We start from the raw sequence: 23,149 nt of genomic DNA, 5'->3' as shown, positions 1-23,149 counted from the left end.
AAACTTGTCACTACTTTTAGTTCTTTATTTAGTCTTGTTACTTACTGAGTTGGTAGTACTCACGCAACACCCTACAACTTGTGTGCATACCCAGATGCATCCGGCCACAACGATTGCTGAGTTGTGGAGTTCGGATTCTCAGAGACTATCGAGGTAGTTGTTTGGCATTTCGCAGACCTTGTTTCTCCTTCCCTATCTTTCCACTTATTGTATTTAGTTTCAGATTAACATAGACAGTATTTTCCGGATTTGTGATGTATAGATACTCATGTACTCATTGAAACCCTGATGTTGGAAATTTTCGCGTTGTATTTTGGGTTTCTATCCCGTTTGTGAAACCTTTTATTGTCTTAAACTGCTTAAATTCATTTTTTGTTAAAAGTACTGGAAATATTTTAAATGTCGGATTGCCTAGTATCACGATAGGCGCCATCACGATAGGTTAGAATTTTTTGGGTCGTGACAAGTTGGTATCAGAGCCTAGGTTACATAGGTCTCATGAGTCATGAGCAGGTTTAGTAGAGTCTTGCGGATCGGTACAAAGACGTCTGTACTTATCTTCGAGAGGCTGCCGAACCCTTAGGAAATTTCACATTCTTATATTCTTGTCGTGCAGATTTATTGTTTTCGATAACTAAACTTTTGTATTCTATTCTCTCAGAGATGGTGAAGACACGTGCTACTGGACAGGATGGATAGCCACTAGTACTACAAGGTTAGGCCATGAGAGGCCGAGGTCGAGGTAGGGGGCCCCGAAAAGGGTAGAGGTATAGCTCGTACAACAGCTAGAGCAACACCTATAGATCCACCAGTTGCTCCAGCTTAGGAGAAAGTTCCAAATGTAGTTGAGTCAGTAGGGCCAGCTGAAACACCAGTTGTGCCCATTGTGATCCTAGGCCTTCAAGAGGCATTGGCCCAGATATTGACAGTTTGCACTGATCTTGCTCAGGTGGTTTCGGCTCAGGCTGCACCAGCCACTTCTCAGGCCCAGAGAGGTACTCATACCCCCGCTGCCCGCACTCCAGAGCAGGCGATGCTGGGACTTCAGACACCGGAGGTACTACCCGCCCAGCAGGTGGCAACTGCTTAGGCCCCGATGGTCCCAATTATAGATGATGATGATGAGCATATAAGACTTAAGAGATTTTGGAGGCTTCAATCTCCATCATTTAGTGGTGCTGAGTCAGAGGATGCCCAGGGCTTCTTGGACAAGTGCCAGGGGTTACTTCGTACAACAGGTATTCTGGAGCCCAATGGGGTCTCGTTCACTACTTTTTAGTTTTTTGGGACTGCTTTCGGTTGGTAGGAGGCTTATGAGAGGCGCGGTCCGATCGGTGCAGCACCACTTACATGACAGGAGTTCTCCGTTCTCTTCTTGGAGAAGTTCGTGCTGCAATCTCGCAGGTGTACCTTCTGGGGGGGGGGGGGAATTCATACCACAATAGGGATCATCCTTATAGGCCCGCTCAGATGATTCGTTAAGCTCATCGTGGTGCATCAGCTAGCCACGGTTCTTACAATGCTCGCTCAGACCAATATTCATTCAGTGCACTACCAGGGCAGAGTTCTCACCATGCCTCGTGCGCTTAGGTTTATACTTGTAGTTCCTCAGGTTACTAAGAGTAGGAGTTCCGTTAGAGTAGAGGTTATTTCGAGTGCAGAGACTTTAGTTCAAGAGATATTGCCTTATGTTGTTGAGTGGGACTCCATAGTAGAGTTCTCGGCCGATGGCACCGGCACTAGCAGTTGCACCACCCACTCAGCCAGCTCGGGGTGGGGCTCAGTCTACTAGGGTCGCCCCAGAAGGGGAGGCCGATCAGGTGGCGGTCAGGCCCGATTCTATGTTATCCCTGCTAGACCAGATGTTGTTGCCTCCGATGCAGTGATCAGATGTATTGTCTCAGTATGCCACATGGATGCCTCTGCATTATTTGACCCTGGTTCCATTTATTCGTATGTATCATTGTATTTTTCTCATTATTTGGATATGCCCCGTGAGTCCTAAGTTTCATCTGTTCGTGTATCTATGCTAATGGGCGATACTATTATTGTGGACTGTGTATATCGGCCGTGTGCAGTGACTATTGGGGGATTGAAGACTAGAGCTGATCTCTTATTGCTTAGTATGGTGGACTTCAATGTGATCTTGGGTATGAATTGGCTGTCTTCAAGTCATGCTTTTCTGGATTATCATGCTAAGACCGTGATGTTGGTGATGTCGGGGTTTCCAAGGATCGAGTGGAGAGGTTCTCTAGACTATGTTCCCAGCAGAGTGATTTCATATTTGAAGGCCCAATGGATGGTTGGGAAGGGTTGTTTATCTTATTTGGCCTTTGTGAGGAATGTTGGTGCTGATTCTCCTGCTATTGATTCTGTTTCAGTGGTGCGAGATTTTCCGGATGTGTTTCCTGCAGACATTCCGGGTATGCCGCCCGACAAGGATATTTACTTTTGTATTGCCTTGGTGCCGGGCACTAAGCCCATTTCTATTCCACCTTATCGTATGTCACCGACTGAGTTGAAGGAATTGAAGGAACAACTTCAGGAACTCTTTAATAAGTGGTTTATTAGGCCTAGTATTTCGCCTTTGGGTGCACCGGCCTTGTTTGTGAAGAAAATAGATGATACCATGCGGATGTGCATTGATTATACGTAGTTGAACAAAGTTACTATCAAGAACAAGTATCCTTTGTCGCGCATTGATGTTCTATTCGCCAGCTTTAGGGAGTGAGGGTGCTCTCTAAGATTGACTTGAGGTCTGGGTATCACCAGTTGAAGATTCGGGACTCGGATATTCTAAAGACAACATTCAAGACCTGTTATGGTCGTAATTATGAGTTCCTTGTAATGTCTTGTGGGCTGACCAACGCCCCAGCAGCATTCATGCACCTAATGAACAATGTATTTCAGCCCTATCTTGACTCGTTTGTCATAGTGTTCATTGATGATATTCTGGTATACTCTCGTAGCCAGGAGGAGCATGCCCAACATTTGAGGATTATATTGCAACGATTGAGGGACGAGAAGCATTATGATAAGTTCTCCAAATATGAGTTTTGGCTTAGTTTAGTGGCATTCTTGGGGCATGTGGTGTCTTGTGAGGGGATTCAGGTGGATCCGAGGAAGATAAAGGCGGTTCAGAGTTGGCCCAAACCATCCTCAACTACGAAGGTTTGGAGCTTTCTCGGCTTAGCCGATTATTAACGTCGCTTCATGGAGGTTTTCTCGTATATTGCATCGCCTTTGATCAAATTGACCCATAAGGGTGCTATTTTCAGATGGTCGGATGAGTGTGAGAAGAGCTTTCAGAAGCTCAAGACTACCTTGACCACAACTCTATTTCTGGTTTTACCTTCAGCTTCAGGCTTTTATACAGTGTATTGCGATGCTTCTCGGATTGGTATTGGGTATCTCTTGATGTAGGGAGGGAGAGTGATTGCTTATGTTTCGCGTCAGTTGAAGCCTCATGAGAAGAACTACCTTGTCCATGAATTAGAGTTAGCTGCCATCGTTCATGCATTGAAAATTTGGAGGCATTATCTCTACGATGTATCTTGTGAGATATTTATAGATCATCGGAGTCTCCAACATTTGTTCAAATAGAAGGATCTAAATTTGAGGCAGCGGAGATGGTTTGGAGCTGCTAAAGGACTATGATATCACTATTCTGTATCATTCCGGGAAGGCCAATGTGGTGGCCGATGCCTAGAGTAGAAAGACAGTGAGTATGGGTAGCCTTGCATTCATTCCTGTTGGTGAGAGACCGCTTGCAGTTGGTGTTCATGCCTTGGCCAACCAGTTCATGAGATTAGATGTCTCGGAGCCCGGTCAGGTTCTAGCTTGTGTGGTTTCTCGGTCTTTTTTATATGATCGCATGAGGGAGCGCCAGTATGATGACCCTTATTTTCTTGTCCTTAAGGACACGATTCAACACAGTGATGCTAGAGATGTTACTATTAGGAATGATGGATATTGAGGATGCACTACGTGAGTTGATTCTTGAGGAGGCCCACAGTCCGCGGTATTCCATCCATCCGGGTGTCGTGAAGATGTATCAAGACTTGAGGCAGCATTATTAGTGGAGGAGAATAAAGAAGGATATAGTGGGGTTCGTAGCTCGGTGCCTTAACTGTCAGTGGGTGAAGTACGAGCATCAGAGACCGGGCAGATTGCTTCTGAGATTATAGATTCCAGAGTGGAAATGGGAGCGGATCACCATGGATTTTGTAATTGGGCTCCCACGGACTTCGAGGAAGTTCGATGCTATTTAGATGATTGTGGATCGACTTACCAAGTCCGCGCACTTTATCCCAGTTGGTAGTACTTATTCTTCGGAGCGGTTGGCTGAGATTTACATCTGAGTGATTGTTTGCCTCCATGACGTGCTAGTGTCCATCATTTCTGATCCAGGCACACCGTTCAGATCACAGTTTTGGAGAGCCTTGCAGCAAGAGCTGGTACCCAGGTTGAGTTAAGCATAACGTTTCACCCTCGGACGGATGGACAGTCCGAGCGCACTATTCAGATATTGGAGGATATGTTACGCGCTTGTGTTATTGATTTTGTGGGTTCTTGGGATCAGTTTCTGCCACTCGCGGAGTTTGCCTACAACAACAGCTACCAGTCGAGCATTTAGATGGCTCCGTATGAGGCTTTGTATGGGAGACGGTGTAGATTTCTGGTGGATTGGTTTGAGCCTAGTGAGGCTAGGTTATTGGGTACTAACTTGGTCCAGGATGCTTTGGATAAGGTTAAGATAATTCAGGAGCGACTTCGCATGGCGCAGTCTAGATAGAAGAGTTATGCCAATAGGAAGGTCCATGTTGTTGCTTACATGGTTGGGATAAGGTACTGCTCAGGGTTTCACCCATTAAGGGTGTTATGAGGTTCTGGAAGAAGGGCAAGTTGAGCCCTCGATATATTGGGTCGTTTGAGGTACTTCAGAGGATTGGGGAGGTGGCTTACAAGCTTGCCTTGCCACCTAGTTTGTCGAGTGTGCATCTAGTGTTTCATGTTTCTATGCTCCGGAAGTATGTCGGCGATCCGTCTCATGTTTTGGATTTCAGCACGATTTAGTTAAAAAGTGATTTGACTTATGATGTGAAACCGGTCGCTCATGTCCAGAAGATGAAGTTAGTAGAGATGAGGATGCTGAGATGGATGTGCAGGCACACAAGGTTAGATAGAATCAGAAATGAGGTTATTCGCGACAAGGTGGGTGTGGCCCTTATTGAGGATAAGATGCAGTAAGCGTGATTTATGTGGTTTGGTCATGTGAGGAGGATGAGCACGACGTCCCGGTGAGGAGGTGTGAGAGGTTAACATTGGAGGGCCTACGGAGAGGTAGAGGTAGGCCAAAAAGAGGTGGGGAGAGGTGATTAGGCAAGACATGACACAACTTCAGCTGACCGAGGACATGACCCTTGATAGGAAGGTATAGAGGTCGAGGATTATGGTAGTAGAATAGGTAGTCTAGAGTGTTCATAATAGTAGTATTGGCACGCAGTCTCGCTTTCTGTTGGTAGTAGGTTTTTATGACTAACCGTTGTTTTTTTCATTGTTGATCACCTTACTATCTGGTTATTTTTATTCTGCTTTTATATGGCTTCTTGGTACTGTCCCTTATTCTCTATATTTTCATTAATGTGGTGCTTATATTTTCCTAAGCCGATGGTCTATTAGAAATAACCTCTCTATCCTCACAAGGTAGGGGTAAGGTCTGCGTACACACTACCCTCCCCAGACCTCACGGGTGTGGGATATTACTGGGTATATTGTTGTTGTTGTGGAGCCGGTCGCTATTTTAGATCGACAGGTTCAAAAGTTGAGGTCAAAGGACATAGATTCAGTGAAGGTGCGGTGGAGAGGTCAGCTAGTTGAGGAAGCTACTTGAGAGACCGAGTGGGAGATGTAGAGCAGATATCCACACCTTTTCGAGACTCCGGGTATGTTTCTAGACCCATTCGAGGACGAACATTTGTTTAAGAGGGGGAGGATGTAACGACCCAGCAGATCATTTTGAGAGTTGTAGCCTCGTTTCTCCATTTACTGCTCATTTTGTACTTTATAGCTGTTATGTGACTTGATGGGGTAGTCGGTTCGGGTTCGGTGAGATTTTCAGTATGAAATGAGACACTTAGTCTCAAGGTTAAAAGTTTAAATTGAAATGATTGACCGGATGTTGATCTTTGAGTAAACGATTCCGGAACGGAGTTTTGATGGTCCAGTTAGCTCCATTAGGTGATTTTGGACTTAGGAGCATGTCCAGATTATGATTTGGAGGTCTGTAGTGGAATTTGGCTTGAAATGACGAAAGTTAAAATTTTGAAAAGTTTGACCGGGAGTGGACTTTTTTGATATCGAGGTCGGCTTCCGATACCAAAAGTTGGAGTAGGTCCGTAATGTCAAATATTACTTGTGTGCAAAATTTTGGGTCAATTGGACGTGTTTTGATAGGTTTCAATGCCGTTTGTAGAAATTAAAAGTTCAAAATTCATTAGGCTTGAATCTATATGTGAATCGTGTTTTTGATGTTGTTCGAGGTGATTTGGGGGATCGACTAAATTCGTATCGTGTTTTAGGACTCTTTTGTATGTTTGGTTGAGGTCCCGGGGGCCTCGAGTTTATTTCGGATGGTTATCAGATCGATTTGAAGTTAGAGGGAATGTTGAAGCTCATCAGCTTTTGGTGTAATCGCACCTGTAGAGTGGGGATCGCAGGTGCGTTCTCGCAGAAGCGAAAAGGGACCCGCAGAAACGACCAGGAAGGGAGTGAGCAGAGGTCGCAAGTGCGAGGTTATTTTCGCACCTGCGTGGTCACAGATACGACGTTAATGGCGCAGAAGCGGAGGGCTCGCAGGTGCGATGGGGAGTTCCGCACCCGCGGTCGCGTAGATGCGAGGCGAGGACTGTAGAAATGGAGGCCCAACTCCAGTGGTTCACCGCATAAGTGAAATTTTGGTCGCTTCTGCGACACCGTAGATGCAGTTACGTGTCCGCATAAGCGGAAAGGCTGGGCAGAAAGTTAAATATAAGGGTTTGCGATTTTGGCTTCATTTTAAACATTTCAAGCACGATTTAGGCATTCTTTGAGAGGGTTTTCGAGGAGATTCTTGAGGTAGGTTACTTGTGCCCATTTGTGATCAATAATCTTGCTTCCCCATTAATTTTTCTACCTAGTTGGTGTGTATTTAAGGTGTAGATTAGGGGTTGAGGCTAGGGATTTAGAGAGTTTGTTTTGGGGATTTTGGTGACGATTTGGTGTAGGATTTTGATAAATTTGGTATGATTAGACTCGTGGTTGAGTAGACTTTCGGGTTTTGTGACTTTTATCAAATTTCGAGACGTGGACCCCGGGGTGACTTTTGAGCTGATTTTTGATTTTGATTAATAGCTTAGCATTTTCTTATGGAGTTAATTCCTTTAGCACGTATTGATTATATCACATTGTTTATGGCTAGATTCGAAGCATTTAGAGGCCGTTTCGGGAGGTAGGGGTGTGTTGGAGTAGAGATTTGTTCAAATTGAGGTAAGCAACCATTCTAAATTTGGTTATGAGGGTACGAAATCCTGTATTACGTGTCATGTATTAGGTCTTGAGGTGACGCACATGCTAGGTGACGGGCGTGTGGACGTGGACCGTAGGAATTGTGACTTGGTCAAATTCCGTGGAACTGTGTAGTTGAATAATCTGTTGTCATCTGCACATTCTCCATGTAGTAGAAAAATTTTACCACAAATCATGTTAGAAATCATGTTTAGACTATTTGTTGGCACTATAGGGACCCACATTCTCTATGTAGTAGAAATCATGTTAGAAATTTGACATATGTATGTATTTTTATATTTTTAATAAAATGCCAATCTATAATTATGTTAAAACTTGTTGACAGTATACTCATAAAAATAACAGCATAGTGTCTTAAACCACAAATTATATGAATGCATCACTTTTTTGTGGTTACCAGAATAATTAGGTCCATGTAATGGGAGCTTATATAAGCATAGAATTGATTGGTTGAAAATATTTAAAGAATAATAGCATCTAAATTAACTGGTATATGTGTAGATTAGCAATCAACCTTGGGAAAAAGAAAATTATTCAGACGTAATAACAATGCTATGACAACTTTAAAAGAAACATACCAGAAAGTAGAGTGGTGGTAGCTAGTGTGTGCCTGATCGGACTTGAGCAGAAGCTAATTCGTGCTGATAACGTGTTATAAAATATAGCTCAAAGTAACAATATATGACAAGGAAAAACAAGCTAAGAGATATAGAGAGATAGAGAGAAGGAAGAGATTTTCTTCTTCAATTGTGTGTATTTTCCTATCTATTACAAGGTCTTTATATATGCATAAAAAGTGAAAAAAATATGTCATTGAATATGTCATTAAGCATTTGAGATGAAGATCATAGACGAATAGCAGACATCCACCATAATTTGATTTTTCTTAACAATAGTTATATATAAGTGTTAATATCCAAATTAGTTGAAAGCAAACTGATGGTGCTTATATACGACTTCACGAGCATTGTTTTTTGGGATATGTGACAAGCATTTTCCTTACTCATGTGAGGAAAAATACATAATTGCATTGTAAAATTGTCACGTAAAGTTATTAATTCATACACTTCGATTTTACAGACGTTCCCCTTAACCCGTCACTCATTCAGAGTAGCAAATATCCCCTTAACCAAATGAGTATTTTTTTTTCCATGATATATAAAAATATTTTTTTCATCTTAACAAAAAAAATTCTTTTTTTACATATAGAAAAAATATTTTCTTTCATTTCAATAGAAAAAGTATTTTCTTTTCATGATGTATTTTTTTTTTCATTTCAACAAAATGAGTATTTTCTTTTCATGATATAGAAAAAGTATTTTCTTTTATTTCAATAAAATGAGTACTTTATTTTCATGTTGTAGAAAGAGTACTTTCTTTTTCAACCAAAAAAGAGTATTTTCTTTTTAGTCACGGAGCACAAATTTCAACGTTTTCGTGAAAAAATAAAGCAACACATTATTTCCTTTGGATTTGTGTGAATTTTTAGAAGAATAATTAAATTATTGAAGAAAATAGAGTCTAGGGACTTGAGGGAAGGGGTGGGGTGAGGAGAGTAGCATAAAAAGATATTTTCCCCAAAAAATATTTTTTACTCTCTAACCAAACACTAGAAAATATTTTTCGAAATTAGTTTTCCACTTACCAATCAAACAAGAGAAAATAAGTAATAAAATCACTCATTTTTCATGAAAACATTTTCCATAAAAAATATTTTCCTTCTTACCAAACAAACCCATTATCTACATCTTTTTCTACATTGTGTCACTCACATTGGGCTCTATATTATGGAGTATCTTATAATACATCATTAACACCCTATCATTTATGAACACCCTATCATTTTAACCTTTCGACAACTATTAGTCTCTCAAAATTTGCGTGGTGAATTTTTTTAATGCTCTTTAAATTCCTATTTACGTGAAAAAAGGTGTAAGGTCAAAGAAATATACATTAACATCTCCTCATATAGTATCTCTTCCCCTTTATAGTACAGCGGAAGCCTCATGTGCTTCTATATATGAAGGTAACGTTTTCTATGACAATAAAAATCTTTGTCTTTTTATTTTTTATTTTTTTAAATTAAAAATATTTGTCTAGGTTGATATATTATCTATGCGAGAAAAAGCTTTTCTATTGTTTCTGTACATATACTTTTAATTCAAAATTGAAGCTCTCGCAAATCATCTCTTTTAGTATGTGTTTTAGTTAGTACCCCTTGAATATGGATTATAAGTATCTTAAGTATATTAAAATTTTCAAAACTCTAAGCCAAAAGCATTTTGAAATGAACTGTCATACGAATCAATAACTGAAAAAGGGACATGCCTTTTAGATATGAATTTGATTTCCTCGAACTGTGAGTGACAATAAGACTACAACACTTGCCACAAAGAGAAAAAGTTACAAACTACTATAGTACTATATTTATTATTTACTATTTTCGTAACTGCCATAAATAAGAGCAGGCATGCAATAACAAGACGTATACATCCCCATGCTATTGTGTGGAGTAGGGGGTGTTGAATATATATATTGAAATGTAATAGTTGATGAGTGACAGAAAAAGAGTTTACAAATATTTGTTTTGGAGTTTACATGAAACAGGAAAATACCAAAATGCTAATGTATATTATTAGGGTTGTAATAGTACCAAAGTATAGTTGAAAATTAGTAAGAAATAATCATTATTACTGTAAGGTGCAAGTATCCCCGTACAATATCATATCTCATCAAAAAAAGAAAAAAAGAAAAAAATTGTGTCTGCGCTCGCGCATATGATATAGAGCTTCCATGTATTTAATTATTTGCATATGATTTCCTGACATACCACTACCGAGGATTGGTATTTTTGTGTTTAAAGAAAACCTATATTTTTAATAATTGATGTGTAATGCAAAAAATAAATTTAGCACCCGTTTGATCATAAATTTTAGATTTAGAAACACCGTTTGTTATGGAACATGATCAATTTTTGAAAAACATATTGAAGTTTTTTTCAAGTTCACAAAAAACTTATTTAGAGTAGTTTTTGGGTGAAATTTTTTCTTTCATTTATAAAATTTTTAGTCAAATAAAATATATATGCAAGCACAATTTTATTTTAAAAAAATTATTTTTCAACCGCAACTTTCATCGAATTTATATCCAAACTAGAAAAAAATTGTAAAGTAAGACCTTGACCATTAAAATTTATTTGAACACATGGCACTCATCTACAGTTCCACTGAAAAAGAAAACACCTCTTGAAATCACGAAACTACCCCCAAAAGTAAACCTCTTTATTTTCACTAGCTCTTCCTCTTCCTTTATTTTCAAGTACGGAAGTTTCTCCCATTCGCCACCGATCGTACGGTCACAGTTCTCCGGCAATGTCTCTCCCCGATCCTCCTCCGGTAGGTGTAATAATCTTACTCTTGATTCCTCTGTAACTTATGCTCTGTGAACTTATTTGCTTTTACAGTTTTACTCTGTTCTGCCTATTTTTTGTTTACAGTAGCTTTTCCTGGTGTAGTTTCAAAAATATAGGTGCTGATTATAAGGTGTGTTTGGTTTCCACCAAAAAATGTTTTCCTAGAAAATAAGTGATTTTCTGGTATTTGGTAAGTAAGCAGAAAGTTTTGTCCCAAAAGTTTTTATACTAGCTATTAGTGGGGGTGGAAGTGGTGTGGTGGGCAGAGGCTGATCCAGGATTTCAAGAGGATGGGTGCACTATTGTGGAGAAGTGTATCTAGAATTTATATTTGACGGCTTTAACTTTAGTCTCTTCCCATGAATCCACTACACTTTTGAAATTATATGTTCAAAATTATATTCTTTTTGAAAATTTAGTAATTTTCACATATATATCTATACTTCGTGCCTAAATCAAGATCGTTCAGAGTGGAATTTGAACCGCCAATTTTGACTTGTAGAGGTGCACCCAACAATACTTGTACCATAGGAGTCTTTGATCATGGGTTCACACACATATATTTAAGTAATATTAAAGAAATATAACATTGTTATATATGATTTTGGTAGAGGAGTATGGGTTCACGTGAACCCATATCCATAAACATGGATACGCCTCTGGTGGTGGGGCGGGGATGAGATGAGATGGGAGTGGGAGTGGGGGTGATATAGGGGTTGGGTTGGGGGGTCGGTGGTGGGTCGGGTTGTTGGGGGAGGGGACAGGGTTGGAGCCGAGGTGTTGGGGGTGGGGACGACACAATCAGGATGAAAATGCTGCTTATGGAACTTGTTTTCCTTATTCTTTTCTGGTATTTTAAGGAATAAAATATTTTCCAAAAAACATTATGACCAACCAAACATTGGAAAATTGAAAAAAATTATTTTCCTCTATACCAAACACACCCATAGTTTGCACTTTGCTGTGATTGTGGTGTGAAATTGACATTAAATTTCTTTTAAAATGTGACTGTTACTGAGTTTATTAGCTGTGTTGCTGTGTGAATTCACTTTGTTTTTACAGCTCTACTCAATTTTGCATATATTTTTTTTGTTTAAAGTAGCTGTGCTTGGTCTAGTTGTGAAAATATTGATTTTCTTTATAGGTGCTGAATTTAGTCCGCTATGATTGTGGTGTGAAATTGACCTAAGCTTTCTTTAAAAAGCCATACTGAATTAATTTATTAGCCGTGTTGCTCTATGAATTCAATTTTTTTCCAGTTTTACTCCATTTTGTGTATTTTTTGGGGTTTAAAATAGCTTTATTTGGTGTATCTTTGCTTAGTTTATTGATTCTTTTAAAATTTATTGTTGGTGAATTTAAGCAGCCGTGATTGTGGGGTGAAATTGACCTAAAATATCCTTAAAATATGATACTGAGTGAATTTATTGGCTGTGTTGCTGTGTGAATTCATTTTGTTTTTCAGTTTTACTCTGTTTTGCGTTGTTTTGTTTTTGGTTTAAAGTAGCTTTTGCAAGATTTATGATTGCACTTTGAAATTGACCAAAATTTTGTCTGAAGTGCGATCGTGATGCTTAATCCACTATGTTGTTGTTTTGCGTGGTTTTGTTCTAAGGTGCTTTACTTGGTGGAGTTTCGGAAAAAATGATCTTAGGGATGGATATGTGCTGAATTTAATAATCCGATGCTATTGCAGTGTAAAATTGACGTAATTTTCTCTTTTTAAATGCGAAAGATTGATCAAAACTGTTAAGCTTTGTTAGATTGATTTCTAGTAAATTTCCGTTGGCTAGCCAATTGAAAAAGTATGCTAAAATTTTCTCGCTAACTGGCGCCACAAGTCTTCCGATGGATTCCGACGGTTGTCCATCGATAATGTAGTATTTCCAACCATTGGAAATTCAATAAATTCGAGTTGTCTATACTTTTATCTTTATTTTAGCAAAACTCACCGTCCGGTTTTATAAATATTAATACGCGTATGTGCTTGTTTATATACGTAAGTGACAAGGAAAAGATTAATGCAATGTGGATGAGAAGGATATAGTCGAGCATCTCCGGGTGGGTTTATACTCAATACTGTTGATTTAGTTTCTCATTCTATTAGTTCAGTCGTAGTAATCTTTTATCAACCTCAACTTTCAGATAACACTGAAGAAAGAGCAAGAAGAAAAGGAACAAAAGAGAAAGGAGAAAGTAGAGGATCATCTCTACACAATCATCAAGGTTTCTTTCAACTTTTAGTCTCTATGCTTTACTTCTTGTATCTTTATATTTAGGAAACGTTTAACTAAAAATTTCATTTCATTTTCAGGTAGCTCGTGATGAAGACCTCGGCGAACAAATCGGAAAGGAGATTTATTTTGATCTTGTGGATCATGATAAAGTGCGTACTTTTCGTATTCAGAAACAGATGCCATTTACTCAATTGAAGGTACAGTTATCATTCTGTTGCATTTCTTTTTCTCATAGATTTGAAAAGTTATAGCCATATTGCTCTTACTAAACATGACGCGCAATTGTATGTAGACATAAGAATGAAGTCGGTTTGACCTTATCTAATAAAGAGGCGTCATGTGAAATTTGTTTCTTCTACAACTTGAAATATGGAAGGTAAACTTCTGTAACTTGTGTTTATATCGAGTTAAAAGATGAAACTTTGAATTCTGAGTGCTAATTATAGGTAAAATTTGAGTAGAATACAAACAATCATAAAAATTGAGAATACGGAGTTCTAATGGTTAGGGTGGGAGGGTTCACATAATTACTAGTGCTCTCTCAGCAGACAAGATAAGCATATTTCTCTTGAATGTCATTGGTCAATCAGACAATCACTAAGTCTTAAGTATGGCATGTCTGATGGTACATCTGTTTCTAGGAGGAAGTTGCTAAGGAATTGGGTATACCGGTGCAATTTCAACGTTACTGGATATGGGCAAAACGCCAGAACCATACGTATCGGCCTGATCGTGCATTGACAGCTCATGAGGAAACTCAATCCGTAAGTTCTGTCTGACAATGCTGTCTTTCTGCAGTGTGCTCTTCGTCTGAGTTATGAGTGCAGTTTTCATGGTGATGTTCTTTGTATATTTCATGTTTTGTCTTCTACATAAAGTTTATTCTCCTTGGCTTGTCCCTTCACATGAAACGAAAAAGGAATGACCGTAGCATGATATTCTTGTCAGTGGTGTGAAGCTATCTGACATTACGAGACAATTCCATATATGGTCTGCAGCTATATGGGACAGTTTGATTCAGTGATTTCTCGTGCTTGATCTGTCTTCTACCCAAAAAAGAGGCTATATTTATTGATAATCAATTTGTATGTTTGCAAGAATAAAGAAAGTAATATAGTTACGTGGACTCAGCTTGATAGGTGTGCTAGTGGAAGATAGTAAGTACCCGGTGGAACAGTCGAGGTGCACAATCTAGTTAGGACACCAACATTATCAACAAAAGCTATGTGGGCCCTAATCGACTATGGAATGTAATACTTACTGCAAACGTAACTCTGTTTCCTGAAAATTTTGATCAAGAACTTGGCGTCCACCAATTTCCCGTTGCTTAGCAAAATAGATGTCTTCAGTTGCTAGTGAATAAGATCAATATTTCTGATCATGTTGGTTCATCCATTGCTGGTCCACAAGTCCATTCTCCTTCTCTATCTCTCTGTATCCCCTTAACTCCCTCTTCCCCACACTCTGGACATGTTTTTGGATTGGACCAAGTATTGTGACCCCTCGCCCCCCTTGAAAGTGATTTTCTTGAAGCGTGACAATTGTGGCAGGTATTATGATCATTTTGTCTTGCAATCTTTCTTCTATAGTCCATGGTTTCTACAGTTTGTTAAACAATGGTACAGCTTGATTAACTCAGTGTTAATGATTTCACATTATGTGTTTTCAGGTTGGTCAACTGAGAGACAGGAATAGTGCTGAGCTAAAACTGTTTCTGGACGTAGAATTATGCCTGGTAATGCATCACTTGCCTACTTGTCTTCCCTTTTGATGATTCACATGTTGCATGTTTTCTCTGTGAGGCTTTATCTACATGTTTCACTTTTGTGTTTTATTTTATTTTGTGTATTTTTGCAGGATTTGCGACCTTTTCCTCCACCAGAGAAGACCAAGGAAGATATCCTTCTATTTTTCAAATTTTATGACCCCCTGAAAGAGAAGATAAGGTATTACATCTTGCTTCTATATAGGTTTAATACTTTCACTAAAGTAGCGATTTTCATGTTTGAATTTGGGATTTGCTCATTTGTTTTGAGACAACACGACCACATGGAAAAGGTGCTTTGTACTTTTACACAGTCTAGAGGTCTAAAACCGACATCGTAGAGAATTGAATGTGACACTGTAGTTAGCATGAGTGTACAACAAAGAAGGGAAAAAGGGAGAAGACGACGACTAGATCTAAGCTTTGGACTTGATGACGGTTCATATTAATAGTGTTAATTCAAAATTTAATGGATTTGAAACTTGATATGCTGTTAAAGTCCAACTGCATGGGGCTGCATATACGAGAAGCCATGATGTGGACGAGTTTTTTGATCTCTCTCCGTTTAATTTTCTTTTTGTTGTCAGGTATGTTGGACGGCTTTTTGTAAAAGAAAGTGGCAAGCCGATGGAGATATTAACAAAGCTAAATGAATTGGTTGGCTTTTCGCCTGATGAAGAAATTGAACTTTTTGAGGTTAGTTTCTTCTTCTCTTGCCACCAGTTTTTTTTAACTCTTAACATATGATATGTGATTTTTCAGGTTTTGTTATTCACAGGAAATAAAATTTGAACCCAAAGTGATGTGTGAACACATTGACAGTAACCAGAGTTTTCGTGACTGTGAGGTATGTGCAATAAATTGCCAGTTGCTTGGGGTTTTTATGCACTTGCTGATGTAGTCAATTTCTTCCAATAATTTTTTCTTTTTGTTTCTTCTGCTGGAATTATTAGCAATGAAAATTTTATGCAATACTGCTCTGGCTTTGTAGATAGGAGATGGGGATATAATTTGCTTTCAGAAATCCCTTCGAAATCACGTCAGTGAACAATATCGCTTTCCTGAGGTTCCTTCATTTTTGGAGTACGTGCACAATCGCCAGGTATGTGTGGCACGCTCTTATTGTGATATTGTCATTGGAGTATGAGAGATTGTTGCAACATTGCAATAGATTTTGATGATGGCTATATCTTTGGTAGTACGCCTGCCATACTTGTATTTTGCTCACTTTGACTTAACCAAACAACCGAACCCGGGAACCAACATAGTCATGAGAAAGAGACAGATTCAAAGACATGTAGAAATCTAGAGATTACCTGTTGTAGTATTGTTAAATCACGAATCGCAGCAGACATATATTGAAGCAGGAGCCACGAATCACCTGCGAGATGCTCCACCGGAATTTGGTTTCTCAGTGAGGAAGTCCGGCTATTGAACGACTTCCTTACTTGCTAACTTGGTGGTCTTTTCCCCAAGGAACGTGGCCGGGAGAGTAGTGATTGGCTGGAAAAGAAGGTGGTCGATGGAAGCTCTTGAATGGCTAAAAAAGTCATTTCTTGGAGGAGAATAACAGAACAAGACTAAGTTTGAGAGAGGAAAAAATGGGGAAGAAAGGGGACTGAAGGAGGTGTTAAGACATTTTAGACAGCTAGTCATTGGAATTTAAAGAGTCCCCGTCGGAAATCACTTATTTCAATAAGTACGCCGCAGCTAGCCGTTGAAAAATTCTAAATAATTAAATTAATATTTATACATTTCGGATGGTGAAAATTTATTTAACAATAAACAATTTATATATTTAACAAATGTCCACCGGCTAGCCACCTGAAAAAGTTGCACTAAAGTTTTCACTCAAACTGGTGCCACAAGTCTTCCGACGGATTTCGTCGCCTTCCATCTGTAATGTAGTATTTCCTTCTGTCGGAATTTTTTTGCTATTCTGACAGATCTTCGGCCATCGGAAATTCGATAAATGCTAATAGTGTATGTTTTGGCAACTGACCTCATTGATAGGAAGGCATACAACAGAAGTACACAATCTATGCCAATCTGTGATAATTATGGAGGAGGAACTGAAAGATAAGGGTTTACAAGTATTCCTTTTGAAGTTTATATGAATGATAAATCAATTGTTTTCTTTTAATCAATGCTAATACATCATTATGTTGGTTATATTATAAAGCATATTTGAAAGTTAATAAGAAAATCCTCACTGTGAGATGAGAATATCTCATTTATTTACGGAAATTCAAGATCAAATCATTAGAGTTGTAATTGGTCCAGCAATAACACTTATTGCTTGTTCATCCACGATACAGCCATCCTACAACATCAAGTGATTAAACAAACTCTAGAGAAGGTCTTAAGTTCATAATAAATTTCAACACAAGAACGCTTCCCTTTAACAAGTAAATCTCTTTCTTTTTCTTTTAAAATCTGTGACGCATGTATAAATGCAATTTTTGTAGAAACCTCGATCACACCAATTTACAATACAATTTTTAACCTAATCACCAGACAATAGATAATATTGGATACTAAGACAACGATGATATTCAAATATCCATGAAAAAGATTAAAATTTTAACAATATTTTTTATGTAGACATCCAGTATTTGAAATTCACACACTTGACTTATTCAGATTCACGACAGGTAGATTCAATAAGGAGGTAAAAACTCTTTATCTAAAGGTTCTCAATTCGCAAAGCTCGACAAGGAACCTCTAGCTATAAGGTAAAAGGTTCCCACTATTCTATCAAACCTTTTGATGGTCAGAATATCGTCTATTAATACTCTAGGAACAGACATGTTTTGAAATATCAATGAGACAGACATGTTTTGAAATAGACACACTATCAACATTCAACTACTGTTAAACTAACAACAACCTAAACTAACAACAACCTTCTCCCACATGAAAGGGAAAAGAGAGAAGAAATTTTTCAAAGAAACAAAAAACTCCCTGCTTAATGCCTTATACTGATTAACATATCCGTGTTCAAATACTACTATAAAAAACATCTCTGGAAATTCTGAACCCCCCAATGTAAACCTTTTTTCTCTTCACTACCTCTTCCTTTTCCTCGTCACACAATAACTTGAACTCAAGAAAGTTCTTAGATCCATCATCTCAAACGTTTAGATTAATCTCACATACTTGAATTCTCAATTAGTGAAGTATCTCATATTCACCGCTGATTGTACACCGGGTACCCGGGCAATGATTCTCTGTAATTTTTGCTCTGTTAATTCACTTTGCTTCTACAGCTTTGCTCTGTTTCGCTTGTTTTTGTATTTAAAGTAGCTTTGGTTGGTATAGTTTTCAAAGTATAGATTTTTTTGTTTATTTATTTACAGGTGCTCATATATCCGCTGTGATTGCGGTGTGAAGTTGACCTAAAGTCTCTTTATAATATGATATTGACTGAATCTATTAGTTGTGTTGCTGTGTGAATTTACTTTGTTTTTACAGTGTTACTCCGTTTCACATCTTTTTGTTTAAACTAGCTTTATTTGGTGGCATTTTGAAAAATTTATGATTCTTTTGGGATTTATAGTTGCTGATAATTGATTTAAATTTCCCTAAAATGCGATAGTGATGGATTTAATCCACTCTGTTGCCCTATGAATTCAATTATTTACAGCTTTACTCTGTTTCTGCTGGGTGGAGTCCCCAAACAAATTGATGTCTTGGATGAATATGTGCTTAGTTTAATAATATGATGCTACTACGGTGTAAACTTTACCTAAATTCTCTCCTTACATGCGAAAGATTTATCATTTTGCTTCGTCCTTGGCAGCCAGAAGAGCACCAAATGGTTGTTCCTATTTCCGACTCTCCTACTAAGATACCTCAGACTATCAAAGGTATCTCACCTACTTTACATTGGTTGAATTGTAGTATGCGTAATTTGCACTAATTACTACCAGTTTTAGAATGAAATGGAGCCAAATTGAGCAGAATATGTAAAAGATTCATATTGCCGACCCCGGCAAGTTTGGCATAGAGGTGTGGTTGATTGATCGATATCTTACTTTTTTCTGCCTTTCAAAGATTTGGCACGCCTTATTTTTTGGCAGTTGCACCAGCGGACACAGCAAGTACGGTGGATGCACAGGCGGTTGATGATCCGGCATCAGCCCAGTTCACATGGACTATCGATAATTTTTCAAGGTTGAATGTGAAGAAGTTGTACTCTGAAGTTTTTAATGTAGGAGGATATAAATGGTAATTATTTTCAACACCCCCTTTTTTAGTGGATTGCTACAAATTTAATGGGGATATGATATTGATGTACTATATGGTGCATTGTGGCTGGCAGGAGGATATTGATATTCCCAAAAGGGAACAAGGTAGACTGTTTATCAATCTACTTAGATGTGGCAGATTCTGCAAGCTTGCCTTACGGGTGGAGTAAATATGCTCAGTTTAGCTTAGCTGTTCACAATCAAATTCAGAACAAGTTCACAGTGAGAAAAGGTCAGAGATCTCACTTGTGTATAAAAGATATGAATTTCGCGCATGAATTATAAAATGAGGGAAAATCTATAGGTTTTCTAACAACTGCATGTTTTAAGCCGTTTGAATAAGGTTTTGTTGCGTTAGATTTTTTCTGATTTTCGTCATAGTCAGCTGTGGAGAGTAATCATCAAACTTTAGACTTTTCTGGATAACTTATTTCAGGTAGTATTCTGTGCATATGTTTGATTTTTCTTTCATCCGTAAGGAACTAATTAATTAATGAACTTCCACCCATGTATTATCGTTTTGAGTTTTGACTGTTAATAATAAAACATGCCATCTAGGTTTTCATTGGGCTGTTGATTTCAAAAGTGCTCCAACAATGATGTGGGTTCATAAATGTTTTATTGCTCAATTCTTCTGCCAACAATGCTTCAACATTGTGATGCTAATTCTCCATGAGTTTCTTTTGTTTGTTTTGCTGAAAGACATATGGGTTCATCTTTATCATTATTTTTTTAACCTGTAGTATTGTCTAAAAGGCCTCTTTAATACTGTCATATCTAATTGATTCTGGAAAGATCTGTTCATTAAATTGAATCTTGTCGGCCTGTACGAGTCATCTTTTTCCCGATAAGGTAATTTTTTTTAATTAATGTGGGGAAAACTATTTAAAAAATGTGGGAAAAGCTCCCGTATTCAAGACGTAATACCAATAAGTAGAGAACCTACAGAATAGTATGTTCCTGAAAATGTTATCCAATCTTCTACACGCGAGAACTTTATGTGTGCACCAAAAGCTAACTAAGAATAAGAGGCTATTCCTCAAATGTACAAAATTCATCCTCTAACCCCTCAAAGGTAGTGCCCATCTTGGACAAAACCTTAGAAAAACTTCAAGGGCTCTGTACCCGTCATATGTAGAGTTTTTATAGACAACATCTTCTAATGTACTTATATGTATTTTCTTAGAGAAAATGACATAAATGGTCCCTTGTGTTCGAGTGTAGGTCTAAAGTCGTCCATTTAATATACCACTTAGCATATTTAGTCCTTTAAGTTTATCAAAAGTGAGCATTTTTGGTCTTTGTTAAGTTTAATCATGACACCATTAGTTTACTTGAATGGAAATCTCACCATGCACCTTGAAGCCATTGTGAAGCAGTGAAAAGGCACAGAGACAGAATTAATGCTGAGCTTTCTACTCTTATAACTAATCCATAAAGAATAATATATTCATGAAGTACCACAAGTAGCAGGAGGGGTAGTATATTCCTCTAAAGGCTTCTGTTTGCTGCGACGGTGGGCCTGAATTATCCTCGGAGCCGTGCCGGTGTTTAAGAATATAACCAGTTTGGGCTGCAGAACTAAGGTTGTTTTTCTGCTTTGTTCCGTCGATATGGTGGAATATAATACTATTTTTATGAATTCGCTCAGTCTCTAGTATATAGTAGTCCCATGTAGGATATCTAAATCTCCTTCTGCATCCAACTTATGAATTTAAAGCAAGAGACATATTCTTCTTGCCTGCTCAGTTTTCTTAGTTCTTTTTGTTCCCCTTAAATTTCAAAACCTGTAGCCACCGGATTGGTTTGCCTGATGGCTTTCTTCCCCCCCCCCCCCCCCCCAACAAACGGGAGGGACTTAAGGAAAGTGAGGATAGTCCCACTGCCTTTATGTCTTGGTATAATGTGTTAGGCAGCTATTATCTCTAGTCTTTCACACTAGAATAGCCGGTGATCTTTTTTAATTCACGCTTCTTGAGACTTCTTATTTATGTGATAACTATTTGACTGTGGAAGTGCTGACTATGTTCTTTAATTGTATGATCCTTATTGCAGATACTCAACACCAGTTTAATGAAAGAGAGAAGGACTGGGGTTTCACATCATTCATGCTTCTTAGTGATCTATGTCATCCTGAAAAAGGTTATATTATGGATGATACTGTCATAATTGAAGCTGATGTTGCTGTGCGCAAAGCCAATTGATCTCTGAAAGGTTTTAAGTAAGGATCTATGCATCACTAATGTAGAGGATTCATTCCTCCACTAAACAGTTATTCAAGTTTTTGAAATTCACTGGTCATAGCGTAGTAGCTCTATAGATGTTAATCCAAAGTCTGTTGAAAGTACTTAGACAGCCTTTTTGAGCATTGGGATCTCTGGCTAGCATTTCCCATAGTAATTACTAGCTAATGCAAATATTCCTAGCTTGACGCATAATTTAAGAAAAAAAGGAATACTTTTATCTTACATCTTGTGATCTTATTATTAAGGGTAAAATTGAAGTTCAAGTAAAAAACATTCTAAATATTAAAAGATGTGCAATTCTTTTTATTAATACAAATTAAAAATGATAAATTGACATAAAGTGGAACTAATGAGGTATGATATAAAAATATGCATGGTTGGGAGGGTGATATTTGGTTCCAGTAAAATCTTCTTTTCAGTTTCCTTCGTCCAGAGTTATCTCTTATATTTATTTTTGTCACTCCTTCAATCTAATTGCAAGTACAAGTATTTTAACATTCGTTTCCGAAGATGAAATGAAATTGAAATTCTTAATTAACCAATGGTAATACTTTGAAGAGTTGATATATATATATATATATATATATATATATATATATATATATATATATATATATATATATATGTGACAATTCCGGTCCAGGCCTGGGACCGCGGGCTAAACTGGCCAGGAATGTTTGGCCCGGTTTTAGTGGGTCTGGGCCGGTCTCGTGGGCCGATCTTATGATTTGGGCCCATCAGGCCCGGGACCATTTAGCCCGCTAGGGACGGAGACCGGTCCGGGACCGGATCGGTCCCTTAGCGGGCCAAACGGTCCTAACGGCTATTTTTTTTTAAATATAGCCGTTGGGCTGTCAAAAATAGCCGTTGGCTATTTATAAAATAGTCATTTAACCCCCCAAACTTTGTTTTAATCCCAAACTTTTTATAATTATACTTTTTCCCTATTTTCAACTATAAATACCCCATTATTCTTTCATTTTTTCTTACAAAATCATCAATCTATCACAATCTCTCTCTAATTTTCTTCTATAATTGCTACTATTGTTTACTTTATTGTTACTGAGTGTATAATATATAAGGTATATTCGATATATATATATATATATATATATATATATATATATATATATATATATATAGCTTATATATTATACATTTAGTATATATACTATACTATACTATATATACTATACTATACTATACTATATATAAGCTATATAAGATGTATATATAGCTTATCGAATATAGATTATATATATATATATATATATCTATGAATATATCGATGTGTATATATATAGTATATAAGTTATATACTTATATACTATACACTTAGTATATATATACTTTTTAGTAGTAACATGAAATGACCAAAGTATGGTACTTTTTAGCTAGTATAAATATGGAATGATAGAAGATCAAGTTTTAGCTCAACTCAGTTTTAGTTGAAACTGTAATCTGAGTTGAGCTAAAACTTGATCTTCTATCATTCCATATTTATACCAACTAAGAAGTACCATACTTTGGTCATTTCATGTTACTACTATTAAATATATTATACATTTAATATATATACTATACTATACTATACTATATATACATCTTATATATAGTATATAAGATGTATATATAACTTATCGAATATAGCTTGTTACTTATATATATATATT

The 23,149-nt window shown here is 37.6% G+C and overlaps 1 protein-coding gene across 1 annotated transcript; it reads left to right on the top strand.

Moving 5' to 3' along the window:
- The first annotated feature begins 10,841 nt into the window (after window positions 1-10,841).
- On the top strand, window positions 10,842-21,698 carry LOC104092393 (ubiquitin C-terminal hydrolase 12-like). The gene is made up of 13 exons (XM_070202078.1): window positions 10,842-10,961; window positions 13,124-13,204; window positions 13,293-13,412; window positions 13,857-13,979; window positions 14,885-14,950; window positions 15,073-15,161; window positions 15,568-15,676; window positions 15,759-15,827; window positions 15,972-16,082; window positions 18,783-18,849; window positions 19,063-19,210; window positions 19,305-19,462; window positions 21,286-21,698. The coding sequence occupies exons 1-13, from the start codon at window positions 10,938-10,940 to the stop codon at window positions 21,432-21,434; spliced, it is 1,314 nt and encodes a 437-aa protein (XP_070058179.1). The 5' UTR covers window positions 10,842-10,937; the 3' UTR covers window positions 21,435-21,698.
- The last annotated feature ends 1,451 nt before the right edge of the window (window positions 21,699-23,149 follow it).

Source organism: Nicotiana tomentosiformis, chromosome 5, assembly GCF_000390325.3.
Source record: "Nicotiana tomentosiformis chromosome 5, ASM39032v3, whole genome shotgun sequence".
NCBI lineage: Eukaryota > Viridiplantae > Streptophyta > Magnoliopsida > Solanales > Solanaceae > Nicotiana > Nicotiana tomentosiformis.
The sequence above is the reverse complement of the archived record's forward strand: the minus strand, read 5'-3'. Positions and strand labels throughout refer to the sequence as shown.

What these genes read in the sequence shown, in the direction of transcription:
- LOC104092393 (XM_070202078.1), top strand. Translation starts at nt 10,938, where the DNA reads ATGTCTCTCCCCGATCCTCCTCCG. An exon ending in CTCATGAGGAAACTCAATCC is followed by an intron (nt 13,980 to 14,884) that starts GTAAGTTCTGTC and finishes ATGTGTTTTCAG; the next exon opens with GTTGGTCAACTGAGAGACAG. An exon ending in AATGTAGGAGGATATAAATG is followed by an intron (nt 19,211 to 19,304) that starts GTAATTATTTTC and finishes TGTGGCTGGCAG; the next exon opens with GAGGATATTGATATTCCCAA.